The sequence below is a fragment of the Aethalodelphis obliquidens genome, unplaced genomic scaffold (assembly GCF_003676395.1).
Source record: "Aethalodelphis obliquidens isolate GAN/ISIS:26980383/991018 unplaced genomic scaffold, ASM367639v1 scaffold52, whole genome shotgun sequence".
In the NCBI taxonomy this organism is placed as follows: domain Eukaryota; kingdom Metazoa; phylum Chordata; class Mammalia; order Artiodactyla; family Delphinidae; genus Aethalodelphis; species Aethalodelphis obliquidens.
In genome coordinates this window covers 4,328,065-4,347,864 of record NW_020837996.1, presented here as the reverse complement: position 1 = coordinate 4,347,864, position 19,800 = coordinate 4,328,065, and the positions used below count along the sequence as shown (strand labels likewise).

Here is a 19,800-nt window from a genome sequence, read left to right as displayed (position 1 = left end):
CTCCTTCTTTACTTTCTGAAAGAGTTTGTGTTGTATTGGTATTATTTCTTTCTTAAGCATTTGATAGGATTCATCAGTGAAGCCAGTGGGCCTGGAGGGTTTCTTGTTATGAATGAAATTTTGTTAATTGGTATAGGACTATTCAAATGTTCTCTTTCACCTGGGGTCAAATTTAGTCATCTGTGTGTTTCAAGGAATTGGTCCTATTTTTAAATTTACTGGAATAAAGTTATTTCTAATTTTTCATTATTATTCTTTTAATGTCTGTAGGATCTGAAGTGATGTCTTTTCTTTCATTCTTCCTATTTTAAAAATTGAAGTATACTTGCCACATAATATATTATTTTCAGATGTACAACAGTAATTTGGTATTTGTATATATTAGGAAATGATCACCACAAAAAGTCTAGTTAACATCCATCACTACACATAGTTACAGATTATTTTTCTTGTGATGAGGACTTTTGAGATCTACTATTTTAGCAACTTTCAAATATGCAGTACAGCATTATTAACTATAGTCACCGTGCTGTACATTACATCCCCATGACATTTATTTTATAACTGGAAGTTTGTACCTTTTGACCCCCCTTCATCCATTTGATAAGTTTTGCCCTTTTTCTTTTTTCCCCCTGATAGACTAACTAGGTATTTATCAACTTCGTTAATCTTTTCAAGAAATCAACTTTTAGTTTCACTGATTTTCTTTCCTTTTTTTTTTTTTTGTTCATTTTTTATTTCATAAGTTTTTTGGGGGGGCTTTATTATTTTCTGCCTTATACTTGATTTTATTTGGTCTTTTTTTCTAATTTTGGATGGAGGCATCACATCTTTAATTTTTAGATTTTTTTGTATTCTAATAAAAACATTTAAAGTTATAAATTCTGCTTTGAGCATTGCTTTAGCTTCATATCATGAATTTTGATCTTTTATTTTCATTATCATTTAGTTAAAATTATTTTCTAATCTGTTATTTCTTTGGTAGTTTATGGATTATTCGAAGTATGCTTTTATTTCCAAATATTTGGGGCTTTCCTAGTTGTCTTATTGTTTCTGATTTCTAATTTAATTCTACCTTGGGCAAATATCATTTTGTATGATTTCAGACTTTAAGTTTATTGAGACTTGTTTTATGACCCAGCATATGGTCTCTCCTGACACACAGACCATGTACACTTGAAAAGAATATGTATTTTACCATAGCCATAGTTGGGTATAGTAGTATGTAAATAGAAGTTAAGTCAAGATGATTAATAGTATTGTACAGATATTCTTTGTTTTTACTGATTTTTTTCTGTTATTTTTGGGGCCTATTTCTATTATTTACAGAGAAGGAGGTATTAAATCTCCAAATATGATTGTGGAATAGTCTATACTACTTTTTATTTTATTAATTAAAAAAATTTTTTTTATTTTTGGCTGTGTTGGGTCTTCGTTGCTGTGCGTGAGCTTTCTCTAGTTGTGGTGGCCTCTTTTGTTGCAGAGCACAGGCTCTCGGCACACGGGCTTCAGTAGTTGCAGCACGCGGGCTCAGTAGTTGCGGCATGTGGGCCCTAGAGCGCACGGGTTTCAGTAGTTGTGGCTTGCGGGCTCAATAGTTGTGGCTCGCAGGCTCTAGAGCACAGGCTCGGTAGTTGTGGCACACAGGCTTAGTTGCTCCGCGGCATGTGGGATCTTCCTGGACCAGGCATCGAGCCCATGTCCCCTGCACTGGCAGGTGGATTCTTAACCACTGCACCACCAGGGAAGTCCCATATACTACTTTTAATTTTCAATTTTTGCTTCATTTAGACATTTATAATTTTTTGTCTTCCTTGTTAATTGATCCTTTTATCTTAAAATCTACTGCATTTGATATTACTGTAGCCAGTGCCATCTTATGCTTTCTGTTTACATGGGATATCCTTCACCATCCATTTACTTCCAGTCTGTCTGTGTCTTTATTTTTAAAGTGTGTCTCTTGTAGACAGTGTATAGTTCTTCCTTTAAAAAAAAAATCACTGCTGACCATCTCTGTCCTTTAATTGAAATGTTTGGTCCATCTACTAAATGGGGTGGAGGAAGACTATCAACTCAATACCATTTAAACTGCTTCCTTAGAATAAGGTTTTTCTTATCACACTGGTAGTCTGTATTTAGGCCACTCGCTGTGTGAGGTCTGAATTGAGGGATTTTTTCTTCTTTCCTGTGACTAACATGGAAGTCAAGTTAGACGGTTTTCTGTTTTGTCTTTCTTTGTCTAGGGCAGACAGTTCACTTCCTTGCTAAGGGTGTTAAGAGTTTCTTGTTGGAGTCCTCTTACTGGGCATGCCCTAGGCTTTGTCCTTTGTCCTTCAAACAAGAAGCTCAAGTTCTCTAGTTGTTTCTATGCCTATATCTCAGTTTCAGCTCAAACATCTATTTTTGCCTTTGTGGATTTATTTTACTTTCTTACCAACTCAGTAATATATTAGGTGCCTTTGTGAAAATTAGAAAAAACACGCAGACAAGTATAGTATGCTAGTATGGTGAGTAGAGTACAGGCTGGATTTCAGTCCCCGCTTGTCCCTTCAGTTCTTTTTGTAGATATGTGGTTGCCCTGTAAGCCTGTCTTATAGTGTTTTGGGTTTTTTTTGCCTGATGACACAATGGCAGCCTTATATAATATCTTTTCTGATTCATTTTTTATATTAATTCAGATTATGTTATAATTTACTTCATGTTTTACCAACTACCTATAAAAATCACATTTTTTGTTTTTGGTTTTATATCACAATTAGTGTTTGCTTCTTTAAAAGTAAAGAATTAGTAGTAACTTTCACTTCAGTGTGGTCAACTACATGCTCTGAAAGGCGTTTGAGCTGCAAACAGTCAGATCCTGCATTGCTTGGCTTGAAATAAGTATATGAAATTTCTGAGGTTCCTACTCCTCCAGTCTGCTCTCCTCCACTTCTCTGTCCCTCTCTCTTCTGACTACTTCCCCCTCAAAAAATGAACTTCAACCAGAATGAACTGGTGGGTAGCAAACAAGGGCAAAAAAGGCAGTGTTGCCTTTAAAGGCAAATTATCAATGATTAAATTGGTGGCAAAGCCTTAGGCTAGTAGCAAAGTCAGTGTACTGAACTTGGGATTCTTATATTAAGTTGGGCCCTTGAGAGGGGATATAGTGGTCTGAAACTGGTAGATCCCCTTGCCTTCCAGCAAAAAAGTAAATAAAATCTTCTTTAAAGAATAGCAACCATACTTTAGTGCCTTAAGAATCCTGCAGATTAAGAGCAGTCAATTAACTCTTCATGACTTAAAAAATAACCAGCACACAAACAACAAAACAAGATACCATGACTGAGCACTAACAAAAACAGTGAATGGTTTATTTGATTTAGATCTCCTCAAGGACTTAAGATATTGGAATTTTATAGGAATATAAAATAATTATGTATGAAATGTTTAAAGGAAAAAGTTAGAACTACAGGTGAGCAAACAAGAGAATGAAAAATGACCAGGCAGATTGAAGAAGACTCAAATGAAACTTATTATTGAAAAAAATATTTTTTGTGATCTAAAATTTAATGTATTTGTTAAACAGTAAATTAGAGCCTGCTGAGGAAAGAATTAGAAAATTGGCAGTTAGATTTGAAGAAATTTTTAAGAATGTGAGGAAACAAGGAAAGTAACTGTTTTTTGTTTTTTTTTAAAAAAACTGGTGAAGGATTTATTTTTTTAATTTTTTTTGGCCGCACCTCACGGCACGTGGGAATCTTTGTTCCCCGACCAGGCATCAAACCTGTGCCCTCTGGAAGTGGAAGCATGGAATCTTAACCACTGAACCACCAGGCAAGTCAAAAGTAACTATTACAAGACAAGTTAAAAGATGGAATGAAGAGGTCAGATATGTCAGGTTGGATCCCAGAAGACAGAATAGAGAGAATGGAACAGAAGCAATAATGGAAAACATTCTTTCTGAGAAATTTTTAGAATTAATGAAAGACATGCATCTGTCAATACAGCAAATCCAAAATGTACCAGTCAAAAAAACCAGCAGTTTAGTCAAACTGTGTAGCTCTGAAGACAGAAAATCTCAAAAGCAGCTTAAAGAGTGTAAAATAGACCAAAAAACTCACTTCTCAACAGTAAAAATGTAAGGCAGAAGATTGTGGAATATTATTCTCAAAAAAATTGAGTCAAAGTAATGGCCATCGTATAACTGTATGTCAGAAAAAGTATCTTTCATGAACAAAGATACTGAAACCACTTCTGGACAAGGGAAAACAGAATTTTTACTACCAGTAGATCTTTACTGAGGTTCTTTATTAAAAGTTTTCATTAAACTTTCTAAAGATTATTTTTCAGGAAGAAGGGACGTGATTCCAGGAGGAAGGAAAGGAACACACAGAAATTGGTAAACACACAAATCTTAACAAACATAGCCTTATATTTTTAAAAAAGTTATTGTTTTTAACTTGTGAAATTAAAAAAGAAACTACCATAAACAGTAGTACACGAGAGAGGGATGTGATAAGAATTAAAATTGTCTTAATGCCTTGTTTTATTTTGGAAGAGAATTAAGATGGTAAAATTTCAAGAGTAACAAAAGTGTAAGATATGTGATTAACTTCCATCACACAGTAGAGGAAAAATAATGAAATAGGTAAACAAGCAAACTCAGTGTTTTAAAAAGCCAAGAAAAGAGAGACAAAAAGAAAGACAGTAATAGAAAACAAAATAGTAAGAGCATTCCACATACATTATTAATCTAATAAACATAAATGAATTAAATTTACAATTAAGCCAGATTATAAAGTTGAATATTTAAAAAAATATTCCAGTGAGCCAAATGCCCATTATAAGAGACATACTTGGGGCTTCCCTGGTGGCACAGTGGTTGAGAGTCTGCCTGCCGATGCAGGGGACACGGGTTCGTGCCCCGGTCTGGGAGGATCCCACATGCCGCGGAGCGTCTGGGCCCGTGAGCCATGGCTGCTGAGCCTGCGCATCCGGAGCCTGTGCTCCGCAACAGGAGAGGCCGCAACAGTGAGAGGCCCGCGTACCACAAAAAAAAAAAAAAAAAAAAAAAAAAAGACATACTCAAACCTTTAAAACATAGAAAGTTGAAAGTAAAAGGATAAAAAAAAATGTGCTGTGTAAATACGATCCTAAAGGAAGTTGGGGTGGTTATATTAATATCAAACAAGACTGTAAGATAAAAAGCATTACTAGAACTGGAGATAATCGTTTGTATACTAAGGAGGTATAACAATTTCAAATATCTAGTACCTTGAAATAGTCTCAAAACGTCAAGCAAAGAATGGTGATCCTGTGGGAGAAATTGACATATATATGTACCATTATAATGAGGAGTTGCAGTACATTTCTGCAAATTATTGTTGATAGATATGGAAATCAAAAGGATTTGAACAATATAATTAACAGACTTTATTGAATTGATGTATATAAAATGCTGGAACCAACAATTAGAAAATATTAATAGGACATGTGGCATGTTTTTAAAGGAATTGACCAAGAAGAACAAAGCTAGAGTCATCATGCTTCTTGACTCTAAACTATATTACAAAGCTATAGTGATCAAAACAGTATGGCATTGGCATAGAAACAGATACATAAATCAGTGGAACAGTATAGAGAGCCCAGAAATAAACCCATGTCCACATGGTCAGTTAATATATGACATAGAGCTAAGAATATACAATGGGGAAAGGACAGTCTCTTCAATAAATGGTGTTGGGAAAACTATATAGACACATGCAAAAGAATGAAACTGGACCCCTATCTTACACCATACACAAAAATAACACCATACACAAAAATAACTCAAATCGAAAAGACTTGAACATAAGACCTGAAACCATAAAACACCTAGAAGAAAACATAGGTAGTAAGCTTCTAGACATTGGTCTTCTCTGTGATATTTTGGACTTGACACCAAACGCAAAGGCAACAAAAACAAAAATAAGTAAGTGGTAAGTGGGACTACATCAAACTAAAAAGTTTCTGCACAGCAAAGGAAACCATCAGCAAAATGAAACGGCAACCTACCAAATATGAGAAAATATTTGTAAGTCACATATCTGATAAAGGCAAATATCTAAAATATGTAAAGAACTCACAGAGCTCAATAGCAAAAAGATAAACAGCCCAATTAAAAAATGAGCGGGGGATCTGAATAGCTATGTTTCCAAAGAAGACATATGAATGGCTTTCAGGTACGTGAAAAGGTGCTGAACATCACTGATTCTCAGGGAAATGCAAATCAAAACGACCATGAGATATCACCTCACACCTATTAGAATAGCTATTATCTTAAAGACAAGATATAACAACTGTTTGCAAGAATGTGGAGAAAAGGGAACCCTGTGCACTGCTGGTGGGAATGTAAATTGGTATAGCCAATATTGAAAACAATATGGAGGGTCCTCAGAAAGTTAAAAACAGAACTACCATATGATCTAGCAATTCCACTTCTAAGTATTTGAAGAAAATGAAAATACTAACTCAAAAGGATATCTACACTCCCATGTTCATTGCAGCCTTGTTTACAATAGTCAAGACATTGAAGCAACCTAAGTATCCATTGCTGGAGGAGTGGATAAAGAAAATGTGGGGGGGGTGTGTGTGTGTACACATAAACATATGTATGTAAAATTATTATACATTATATATATATATATAGTATATAAGGAATATTATTCAATCATGAACATCTTACCATTTATGACAACACGGATTGACCTTGAGAGCATTTTAAGTGAACTAAGAGAAAGACAAATACTGTATGATTTCATTGTATGTGGAATCTGAAAAACAAAACAAACTCGTAGATACAGAGAACAGATTGGTGGTTGCTGTGGTAGTGTTGGGGAGTGGGTGAAATGGGTAAAGATGGTCAAAAGGTATAAACTTCCAGTTATAAAATAAATAAATCATGAAGATGTAATATACAGCATGGAAACTATAGTTAATAATACTGTATTGCATATTTGAAAGTTGCTGAGAGTAGATTTTGAAAGTTCTCACCACAAGAAAATAAAATTTGTGACTGTGTGGTGATGGATGTTAACTAGACTTATTGTGGTGATCATTTCCCAATACATACAAATATCAAATCATTTTGTTGTATACCTGAAACTAATATATTTCAATTATATCTCAGTTTTAAAAAATTAAACAAGTATTAGTACATAAAGCAAGTCTCGACAAATTTCAATGACAGTATCATAGAGTCCAGATTTTCTTACCAATTTGCGATTAAATTAAAACCAACCTGTAAAAATTACAAATTCCATAAAGTTGGTAATTTTATAAACATACTTCTGAGTAATTATGGAGTAAAAGAAGAAGTCTTAAGGAAATTAAAAAACAAAGAAAAGTCGAAATACAACATGTTTGGAATTCAGTAGGAAATTTATTTCACAAAAACAAGAAAGGCTGAAATGTGACTTAAGCATCCAAGTTGAGAGGTTAGAATGAGAGGAGCAGATCAAACCCAAAGAAAGGAGAAAGAAGGGAACAAAGAGCAGAAATTAAGGAACTAAACAACAAAGATTCAGTAATATCAAAAAAATCAAGAGTTAATTCTTTAAAAGTACTAATAAAATTGACAAACCTCTCATGAGATAAGAAGAAAAGAGAATTCACAAATAACATTAGGATCAAGAGGGGAAATACAATTACAGATACAGCAGAGGTTTAAAAGATAAAATTATACATAGTATTTTTTGAAGTCAACAAATTAGAAAACTCGAAATTAGTAAATTTCTAGAAAAATAACTTAAAATCAACACAAGATTTTTTTTAAAAATACCAGAAGTCGAAGAAGATATTTTCAACACATACACACACACTAACCCAAGCAAGGATCTAGAAGAACCTGGAAATAAATCCTAGAAATCAATAAAACAAGCAATTCTTTAGGGAAATGATCAATAGATACAAATAAGCATGTCACTACTCATAAGAGAAAGGGAAATCAAGGCACATGAGATACCATTTTACTTCCAGTAGATTGGCAAAAGTAAATCTTACAGGAGAATGTAGATCAAAGGGAATTTTTACATCCTTCTGGTAGGAATATAAAGTATAGTCACTTGGAAGTAGACTGGAAATCACTTTGGTGTTATCTTGAAACGTGGAACATTTGAATACCTTCTGACCTGGCATTTCCACTCTTAGATATGTCCTTTAGAAAAGCTCTTCTAAACAAGAGGACATGGCATGAGAATGTTCATAGCCTTAATGTTATTAAAGGCAAAAAAATGGAAAAAGCTCAAATGTCCATCAACATGAAAATGGATAAACAGATCATAATATAGTTATACAATGGAGTATTATATAACATTAAAAAATGAACTACAGGTATACTTAAAGATGAATTTCAGAAATAATTAGTGGGGGAAAAAAAAAATTTTCAGAAAGCTATATATAGTATGAAATGCTTAGTAAAGCCCCAAAACAAGTGAGACTAAAAATATATTGTATAAGAATGTATCTGTAAGTGATAAAACAAAAAGATGTCAAGAAAATAGTAAGCATCAAATACAGTCATGGTTACTTCTAGGGTGCAAGGTAAGGGGGGATGCTAGGTTCGGGGTATGGAGATAGGTGTGACAGTATTGGTAATGCCTTGGTTGTTAAATTGGATAGGGGGTTCACAGGAGTTTGTTTTATCATACAGTCATCCCCCTGTATCTAAGGTTTCTGCACTTGCTAATTCAACCAACCACAAAAAATATTCCCCCCAAAATAAAATTCCAGAAAGTTCCAAAAAGCCAAACTTGAATTTGCCATGTGCCAGCAACTGTTTACTTAGCATTTACATTGTATTTACAACTCTTTACCTAGACTTTACATTGTATTAGGTTTATAAGTAATCTAGAGATGATTTAAAGCATATGGAGGTTACGAATAGGTTATATGCAAATACCGTGCCATTTTATATAAGAGACTTGAGCATCTGCAGATTTTTGTATCCATAGGGATCCTGGAAATAATCCCCTGTGGATACTGAGGGAAGACTGTACTTTACATACATTACATATATTCGTTCATATGTATCAAATATTAGTTACAGTGTAAAAAGATTCAGTTGTAAAATCAAAGACTTGTTTTCCTACAAAAGGGTATTGGAAGAAAGTATAGCTGTTCTAAGATACATGAATGGAATTAATTGAAATGTAATCATTTATTGGTATTAAATAGGCCTATCTATTGAATAAAATGTCAGACCCGATTCTTTTTTGTTTTTTTTGGTTTTTTGGACTGCGTTGGGTCTTCATTGCTGCGTGCAGGCTTTCTCTAGTTGTGGCAAGCGGGGGCTACTCTTTGTTGCGGTGCGCGGGCTTCTCATTGGAGTGGCCTCTCTTGTTGTGGAGCATGGGCTCTAGGCGTGCGGGCTTCAGTAGTCGTGGCGCGTAGGCCCAGCAGCTGTGGCTCACGGGCTCTAGAGCGCAGGTTCAGCAATTGTGGCGCATAGGCTCAGTTGCTCTGCGGCATGTGAGATCTTCCTGGACCAGGGCTCGAACCCACGTACCCTGCATTTGCAGGCGGATTCTTAACCACTGCGCCACCAGGGAAGCCCCAGACCTGATTCTTGACTAATACAAATTCAGGGAGTTTTTGTAGTTGTAGTTTTAATAAAACATCATTTCAAAGTTTCTAATATAATGCCTGATACATGGAAATGTTTAATAGATATTTTTTTCCTTTCTTCTAGTCAAAAGGTTAGTGAGAAGGAGTCTGTCTGCCCTATAAAAATATCTGTGGTCTATTCAAAAATAATTATTTTATATTATGAAAAATGCCTAGTGTGGTTCTAGTTTGTACTGCTGTATATGGTAGTGTTCAATTTCTTTTGTGTAAAGACTTCAGTTAGTGTTGAACAAAGAAAATTATATGCTCTCGTTATGTGTGCTTTAATTTAATGCTTAATGGCTTTTAATGTTACAAAATAAGTTTATTATTATATTATGATCTCACTTGTATTATATTGTCTTGCTCTTCCATATTCGTGGTGATATGGTCATGGTTTACGAAAAGAATAATCCCTAAGAAATAGATCGTTAACAGTAAACGATTACTTGTGATCTAGGGTAATGACTGATTTCTTTGGGATTATTGCAGTTATAAACCATAATTACAGATTATTACAGCAATAATTATTTTGTTAAAGGAAAAAATGTTCTGTCCTTGAACAGCTGCTGAACAAGTGCCCTGAACATTTCAGAATAAATCGAAAAATGAAAAACTATAATGGAAATGTAATCTAAGAGGAGATTTTTTAAATAAAATTATAGATATGAAACTCATGTATAGGATATTTAAATTTCTAAATGCAATTTAGATTTATGGCTTTACATGGTTCTTTAAACTTTGTGGATATAATTCCGTAACCAATGTAACTTTTTAACATCTATTATTCTAAATGCTGTAACTCTAATATTCTAGAGTTTTAGGGTAAGGTTTAATGTGTATGAGAAATATCACTCATTCAGTGAAATAGGAAAATTGTATTTGATAGATTAATTAAAATGCCTTTATATTTCATTGCATTGTTCATTTCTAACACTAATCCTAATTTATTCAGTTAGTAGTTAATTTTTAGGGTTAAAAATTCCTGCTTTTTTGTCTCGTACAATAGAAATCACTGCTTTCTAAAACAGGGAAAGAGTAAATATACATCCTACTTCTCTCTGAATAAACTTCCATTCAAAATTTACCATAATTTTAGAAAAAATGCTCACAATTGATCACATGCTATCTTTGCATAGCATTCTTTGATATCAAAGCCTTAATTTCAAGGTCACAAAATAAAATGAATTAAAGAATAAAAAATTAAAATTTGAGAAATTCTTGTCCTATATTTAGTATTTATTATTAGACAGTGATACTCATCACACTGCATTGAAAAATCATCTTTTCAATTTTCTCTCTCTCACCAGGTTCAACCTGTTGGGCATAGGGTCTCTTTCTCCCTTCTCACCCTGCCTTATACATATTTAGTTATATCCCAGTGGACAGAACATGGCACATAGTAGATATTCAGCAAATGAATTTTCTGAAAATTCTTGAGAGTTTTTTTCAGTTCAGGGTTGTTGTTTGTAGACACAGCTAACTGTAAGTAGCTTTAATTGTGAAAAGTCTTTGGTAGAGAGGGAAGAACTTAAAATTTCTTAAATATTGTGTGACTTCATTTTCTTGAGCAGCTTGAAAGTAAAACTTAGAATGGACATATAAATATTCCATATTGATATGTTTTATGGCTTTTGTAGCTATGATATAGAAGAACTAAATACAGTATAGCTATTTAATAATAATAGCCAACATTTAGTCAGCCCTTGTAACAGGAATTATTAGGAGTACTTTACATGCAGAATACCATTCAGTGCTGTCAGAAGCCTATGAGCCAATTATTATTAGCATTTCATATTTATAAATGAGGAAATTAAAGCCAAAAGATTGAGTAACAAGCATAATAAATAGTAGAGGCAGAATTTGAATCCAAGTTGTGCTCTGGGTGGCTAAATTGTATTGCCTCCATTTTTAAATATTGATCTTCCAACAGAGAAATATAAAAGTTACATGTATAATCAGTGTCTGTTTTCAAGATGGCTTGTTTCATGAAGAGCTAGTAGGCAGATGTTTCTACATTTACATTAGTTATAAACTCCAAAAGTAAGGTTGCTTATTTTAAATTCAGCTATTCAACAAATGTTAGTTTCATGTGTCACATATACTTGGTTTTAGGGTGGCTGGTTTGGGAATCAAAAGAAGTGTGAATGCCCTAGAAATGATGCCAAAGGGAGATGCAGTCTCATCTGTAGTAAAAATGTGGGAGACAGGTGGAGAACAGCCAGGATTAGGAATTAAAATGTATTAAATAAACACTTAAGAGGTTGTTGGATCATCAAGGTCTGTCTAGCTGATTGACCACTGTGTTGTTCAAGTACTTCCTTTAATCAGTCTTGAGAGGAAGTGGTACATATCTCATAATGGTATGAGAATGGACTCTTGGAAATCCATTGCCTATATTTGAATCATGTACTTCTTAATAGGGATTTGTGACACTAAATAAATATAGGTACAGATAGTACATATAATGTTTAAAATAGTACTTAGTGCATGTTAAGTACTATTTAAATGTTTGCTATTTTTAGTAATAGTGAAGCTTACTTTAAGCAAAATTAGTATCTAAGGATCTAAATAGATAAAATATATAAAGAAGGTTATTATTTAGATTTAAATAATATTTTTCATTTTGAGAAATAATTTGCAGTAAGATATTTTTAAAATAATGACTCTCATAGGCAGGTAAGTTATTATACTACATTCACCAAAGATTATGGTCACAATGTTTTAGATTCGTATCAATTATATAAAATGTGTATGCCCCACACACATTGGAGCACAATCTATTGATGATAACCTTTGTAAGATTCTGAGAAATACAGTCGATTCTCCTTATTTGGTATTTAATGTTCTATAAAGTTTCTGTGAACACTGAATTAGCAAATATTAAACCATTGCTCTTAGGGGAAATACAGGTTGGGTTCCTGCAGGCTTCTGGTCACATTTTCATCGACGGATCAACATATAACCTTGTGTTATGTATTCTTGCTTAAAGATACTTTACATTAATATATATCTTTGATTTGTTAACATTGAACTCACAGCCAACAGCACTACAACCCATGCCTGGACGAAGCTTAACATGTGTTATTTTCTCTACAAGGTACATAATAGCTTTTTTTTTCACTTAGGAACACTAGGCAACACATTAGCACTACTCTTGTTGACTATTTTAAACAGTAAAATTATAAACAAGGAGCACAAAAGTGAAAAAACAATGTGATACCAAAAGGATACCAAAAAGGGATACTTAGCTGTTTATAGTATGAGAGATGAAACAAGAAAGCAGATTGTTGCTTTGTTTTACCTGATCTTGGAATGTGAACATTGGGCAACTTAAATTATTTGCTGTTCTGCATCTGTCCATGAATGATCACAAGTATTGATTGGGGGATTACAAATAAATTTTACTAAGTAGATGAATTTGCAAATAGCAGGCTAGACTAGATCATACCTTGCATTGAATGTGCTTTAAGAAGCTGCTTTTATTTAAGCAATAGAAATGTAAGTACCGTTAACATTCATTTTTAATAACAACTCCACATTTTAATGTTTACTAAATTGATAATAAGCTGTTAACTTCTTCTTGCCTGGTTCATGCTGTATTTTCTATGTAATGATTTCTGAATTCAATAACCCATGTCTGTTTGATGACTTATATATGCCAGGCACTGTTTCAGGCTCTGGATATGCAATAGACAACCAAACAGAAAAAATAACAGCTGTCATGCAGTGTACATTCTATTGGAATAGACAAGTAACAAAGCAAGATAAATAATAAAATATATATTATGTTAGAAAGTGATAAGTAAAATTTAAAAAAATAATGAATCAGGAAAGGTGGATATGAAATGTTGGCAGATTGTATTCTGGTTATCTTTTGCCCAAAACTTAGTGGTTTATCAAATAACAATTTTATTCTTATCTCTCATTGTTCTCTGGGATTGATAAGTTTCAACTGGATGGTTCTCCTTTGGTGTCTTTCAGGCGCTGTAGTCAGGTGACAGCTGCAGCTGACATCACCTGAATGATTCTTTACTCACAAGTCTGTTCTCTTTGCTGGAATATTTGATGAATGGGCTATAGTTGGGCATTTCTCTCTCCATGTAGTCTCTCTATATGGCTAGCCTTTAGGTCTCAGGCTATGTGGTCTTCTTACATGGTGAATGGCTTCCCCTAAGTGAACATTCCCTGAGAGACTGGAGGAAGCTGCCAGTTCTCTTAAAGGCTAAGCCCAGTGCTGGAATAAGTGTCACTTCTACCATATTCTTTTAGTCAAAGCAGTCACAGTCCAGCCCAGACTTACGAAGGATTGGAAAAATAGACTCCACTTCCTGATGGCAATTGCATACATGGAGGGAAGGAATTGATGGGTATCTTGAAGACACACTACCGTAGTCTAGGTATTGGAAATTGATAGGATAGCTGTGTAAGACCTGACTGAGAAGGTGCATTCAAAGTGAGACTAGTCAACATGGTTGTATCTTTTTGCAGGTACATTAAGCTGTGTGAGGATAGGCAAAGGGTAGGTGGAGAATTGGATTTAAACAATTACGGTTTTGTAAGATGCATATGTCAGAGGAGGAGAGAAGTTGACATTGTATGCAAGACAGAGATTATAATGATAGACAGTAGAACTGGAGGTAGGTAAGCATGGTAGAGAAGACATGAAGGGTGTAAGAAAGTGAAAAAAACGGCAGATCCCAAAAAACTATTAGAACTAACAAAAGAGTAACAAAGTTGCAGGATACAAGATCAATAGACAGAAATCAACAGTGGGTTTATATATTTTCAATGAACAATCAAAAATGAAGATAACAGGTCCACTTACAATAGCATTTAAAAGAATAAACTACTTAGGTAAAAACTTTACAAAAGAAGTGTTAAGTCTTGTACACTGACACTGTAAAACATTATTAAATCAAATATCTAAATAAATTGGAAGACATCATGGTCATGGTTCAGAAGACTTAATATTGTTAAGAAGGCAGTATTCCTCAAATTGACTTAATGGATTCAGTGTAATCTCTGTCAAAATCCCAACTGGCTTCTTTTCAGGAATTGGCAAGCTGATCCTTAAATTAATGTGGAAATCCAGAAGACCCAGGATATCCAAAGTAATCTTGAAAAAAAAAAACAAAGTTGAAAGACTCACACTTCCTGATTTCAAAATATACGACAGAGCAATAGTAATCAAGACAGTGTGGTATTGATGTAAAGGTAGACACTAGATCAATGAGATGTAGTTGAGAGTTCAGGTATAAACCCTCCAATTTGTAATCAGTTGATTTTTGACTCTGGTAGGAAGACAGTTCAATGACAGAAGGATTGTCTTTTCAACAAATGGTGCTGGGACAGCTGGATGTCTGCATGCAAAAGAATGAAGTTGGAACCCTATATCCTACCATACACAAAAAATTAAAATGAATCATAGACCTAAATGTAAGAGTTAAAGCTATGAAACTCTTAGAAGAAAACATAGGACTAAATCTTCATGACTTTGGGTTGGGCAATGGTTTCTTAGATTTGACAGCAAAAGCTGAAATAACAAAGGAAAAATTAGCATTATGTACCACATGAGAATTTAACATTTCTGTGCGTCAGAGGACACCATGAAGAAAATGAAAACAACCCACAGAATGGGAGAAAATATTTGCTAATCATATGTCTGACAAGAGACTTGTATCTAGAATATATAAAGAACTTTTACAACTCAATAATAAAAAAGATAGATAGCCCAATTTTAAACTGAGCCAAGGATTTAAATAGACATTTCTCCAAAGAAGACATACTTATGCCAGATCACATAGCAGATTGGTAGAGCTGGGATTCATAGTTGTATCTGGCTCTAAAACATGTCATTTTCACTATTATACTACCTTGGTGAACTTAAAATCCAACTCTTCGCTCTGTCAAGAACTGAGTTCACAGTAGTTTATCCCTTGTTGGGAAGAACTTTTGCTAATTTTAGAATATCGGGAAAAATAAGCTTTATTTCTGTCAATACTTTCTAAACGATTTTTTCCTTGTTATATATTAGGACGTCTTGCCTGGCTGGTATACTTGGTTGGGACAGTTGTTGGAGGAAGATTAACATATACCAGTACAGATGAACATGATGCTATGGATGGAGAATTATCCTGTCGGTAAGTAGTAGCCATGTAATTTACAGAAATTTACTAAGTACTTAGAAATTTAGTTACTGGGCTGCTAGTATGAGCTAAAGCATTTTGTACTTGGCCTTTTGGAGAAGGTATTATTTTCCTTTTTACTGATGAGAAAACCAAGGCTTAAGTGATTTGTGGAAGTCATATCTCTAATAAGTAGTATAGTCAAATATATTCATATGAATAATATGAGTAAGCTGGTTTTCCATATATTTTAATTCACTTTTAATAACATCTTTCTTTATAACAAAGTAATACATGTTTTTGTTGAACACTAAAGATTTAAATGAAAAGAAAGTTATATATTAATTTGGAAATAACTGCTGTCATTTGGTAAAGATCTTTGAGTCTTTAATTAATGTTTGAGAGTATATGTACATTACATGTGTATTTCTCAACTTTTTTTCAAAAATAATTATACTATAATATTGTTTTGTAAACTAAAATGGGGATACTAGTACTGTATCTAATTCATTTTGGGCTGTTATAAGGATTAAATAAGTTAATAATTTAAAAATAATTTTAAAGTGCTTAGGACAATCAATGCCTGGCCAATAGTAAGCACTATATTACCCAAAAAAACACCCAAAATAATTCTTTTTTAAAAACTCAAACATAATAATTACTTATAAACATTTTATCTAGACATGACATATTCTAAGCTATACCATAATTTAAATAGGTCCTTGCTTTGGGAATTTTAGGTTGTTTCTCAATTTTTCCTTATTATAAACGTGAATATTCTTTTAGCTATATCTTTATGTAGATCAAAATAATTTTATTAGAGTTAGGTCCTAAAAGCTAAATAGCTGGTTGAATAGTATATAGCACTTTAAAGACTTTCAATACACGTTACCAAATGGCCTTCTGGAAAAGTACCAGTTTATCCTCTGAGCCCAAAGGCCATGAGAGGCTATTGGGTTTTTTTTTTTTTTTTTTTTTTTCAGTTGAACACTAGGTGGTAGGATTCTTATCTTTGCCAGTTCATAGGTAACTGATGTCTCATTTTTATTTGTATTTCTTTGTTTACAAGTGGTGTCAAACATTCTTTTCCATTCCTTTTCTTGCCATTTCTATTTTCTCTTTGTGATTTTTTATTATATGTAGATTGTATCATTCACCTGGTTTTCTTTTATGATTATCTTTCCTAATCTATCCGTAAGAACTCAGTATATATCAGTATATATCAAAGATTGTAATATTTTGCTATTCATTTTGCTATTCATTTTCTCCATATGTTTTAATTTGTTTTAGAAATTGCTTTTTTTCTGGCTTTAAACATTTATATATTAAGATCTATGAATTTTTTCTTTCATACTTTTTTCAATGCTCATGTTTAGGAAGGTTGTTCCACACCTGGATAATAAAAATATTCTGCTATATTTTCTCCTGGATCTTTTATGGTTTCAGCTTATATTTAATTTTTAATATATCCAACATTTATTTTGTTATGTACTTTTTCGAAAATTTCCAAGTGTTAACCAGTTAATGTCAAACCCCACCCTCTACTGATTTGAAATGCTGCATGTATCTTACACAAAATTCTCATGTCTTTTTCTAGGCCTTTCATTCTTCTCCACTGATCTTGGAAGTCTATTAGTACACCACTATCACCCTCCTGAAGTCTTTAGTATGATATTCTCCCTCATTATTATTCTTAAATATATTCCTAACTGTTTAATAAATTTGTTGCCTTTTTTTTTTTTTTTTTTTTTTTTACGGTACACGGGCCTCTCACTGTTGTGGCCTCTCCCGTTGCAGAGCACAGGCTCCGGATGCACAGGCTCAGCGGCCATGGCTCACGGACCCAGCCGCTCCGCGGCATGTGGGATCTTCCCAGACCGGGGCACGAACCCGTGTCCCCTGCCTCGGCAGGCGGACTCTCAACCACTGCGCCACCAGGGAAGCCCTGTTGCCATTTTGAATAGAGATTTCTCTCTCATTTCATACCCTTTTTAACCTTTAAACTACCTCATTTCAATGAAATTTGAATCTGAATGGAACATAAATATTTTTAGTTTTTCTTAAGATTTATTATTTCCAATATCAAACCACTTTAAACTATGACTGGGGCATTCTCAAAATGCTTTGATTAATTTTTTTTTTTTTTTTTTTGCGGCACGCGGGCCTCTCACTGTTGTGGCCTCTCCCGTTGTGGAGCACAGGCTCCGGACGCGCAGGCCCAGTGGCCATGGCTTACGGGCGCAGCCACTCCGCGGCATGTGGGATCCTCCCGGACCGGGGCACAAACCCGTGTCCCCTGCATCGGCAGGCGGACTCTCAACCACTGCACCACCAGGGAAGCCCTGCTTTGATTAATTTTAAACCAAGTGAACAATTTACTTCTGTAACATCTTTTAATATTACATATTTAGTAAAGTTTTTGCTATAGTTCGATTTTTTTTTAATGTTTTCATCATCAAGTAGAGAATTTCCCGCTGGCACTATTTTCCTGAAAAATATATATAACAGGAAATAAAAGTATCTGCCAAGTAGAAAATTTTAATTTTTTCTTTAAGCGGCAAACATATTTAGCTCTAAGTAAGATTTGTTTTGTGTTTAGCCTGTCTTCCCTAGGAAACAAAGTCTTAGTTGAAGTTTATGGGCTAAGATTTTTTTGTGGGGTGGGGAAAAGGATACATTTTCAGGGAAGAAAGAATGAAGGAAAAGTGAGTAAAGGATAAAACAGTTTATGTGTTGATTAGTTGATGAAAATATTGTGACCAGAGTTCCTCGGGAACCTATTCCTGTATTACCTCTAGGAGCAGTGGTTCAGTATTTGCTAATTCAGTTTTTACGGCCATTTTACAGCACATAACTACCATAAATAATGAGAATCAACTATAGAAGGTGGTGCATTACACACCTGGTTGCTCACTTTTACAGGTTTCCCCAGAGACCACATGGAACAGCTGTGCTTCAAAGCAGTCCATCTTGGTGGGGGGCGGGGGGGGGGGACGGGGACTGAGGGCAAGTGGTTTATATGTTCACTTATTTCTGCATCCCATTTTTAGTGGTTGAAATCTACTCCCGGAGTGTATAACTTTTCCATACTTCTTAGTTGTGTTCCCTGGCCTCTTTGAGGAGCTGCTGGGGAAGCCAGAGCTACTATTGGTCCTGTTGGTTGGAGGTAGGGGCTGGCTGGAGCTGTGGTAGGCCTTTCCTCCCCCTGAGTGAGGATTTATAACTGCAGTAGCTGTGCGAGTCTTTACTGGGGCTACAAGGCAAGTGGTTGAGCCCAGGGGACAGGAGGAGAGGTGGTGGTGGGGTTGGTGGGGGGTTAAACAGGGCCGAGCAGATTCGAGGTGGGGTATGTACCAGGACTTACATAATTTGCCTAGAAAAAACATAAATATATGTGTTTTAACATACTGAGATTTTAAATTAAATAAGAATGATGTTATATGTAAAATTTTAAAATATCAATTTCACATGGAGAAATTCCAGGTAACTAGAACTGTCATACTGTTGCCTTTTGGTGTGGTTATATGATAACCTTTTTAACTCCTGGGAGGACACTACCAAATTAGACGTTGAGGAGCTCCTGCCAAAAATCTATGTGTTATTTTATCAGAAAAAGGTTGATATTCATAAAAACTTTCAATATTGTGACAATGATATTTAAAACATGTTACTTTAACATTTTTAAATATGCTGCTTTAACTTAGCAAATAAGTATATTTGTGCTCAGGCCACACAATTCTGATTAAATAAAGATAACTTTATAATCATTTCAGTGTCATTCATCATGACCAGAATGTAAACCTCTTGAGAGATTCCCCAGGGATTTTGTCTTGTCCTGTATTCTCTCTGATTTGCTGGTGGCTGCTTCTTTTCGGTTCATTCCTCTCAGTTAGGCCACCCTCTGTTTCTGTTTCTTCATGTTGCTCTCACCTGTTCATCTCGCAGTCATTCCTCATTATTCATTGAAGACTTTTGCAGCTAGCTCAGTGTTTTGCTCTCTGCCCCAAACACTGCTGTGATATAGATGACTTCAACTTCTTTCCCATCCGGT

General features: G+C 34.4%; 1 protein-coding gene across 7 annotated transcripts in view; it reads left to right on the top strand.

The window, feature by feature from the left end:
• The window catches only part of RANBP17 (RAN binding protein 17), a 313,454-nt gene that overhangs the window by 52,790 nt on the left and 240,864 nt on the right, over window positions 1-19,800 (top strand). For all 7 annotated transcript variants that reach the window (XR_003428271.1, XM_027084318.1, XM_027084317.1 and 4 more), the window contains one exon: window positions 15,659-15,764. Coding sequence is in view for 6 of the 7 variants with exons in the window: in XM_027084318.1 (XP_026940119.1) it covers window positions 15,659-15,764 (106 nt within the window). In the remaining variant the exon portion in view is untranslated. The remainder of the gene's footprint in view (window positions 1-15,658; window positions 15,765-19,800) is intronic.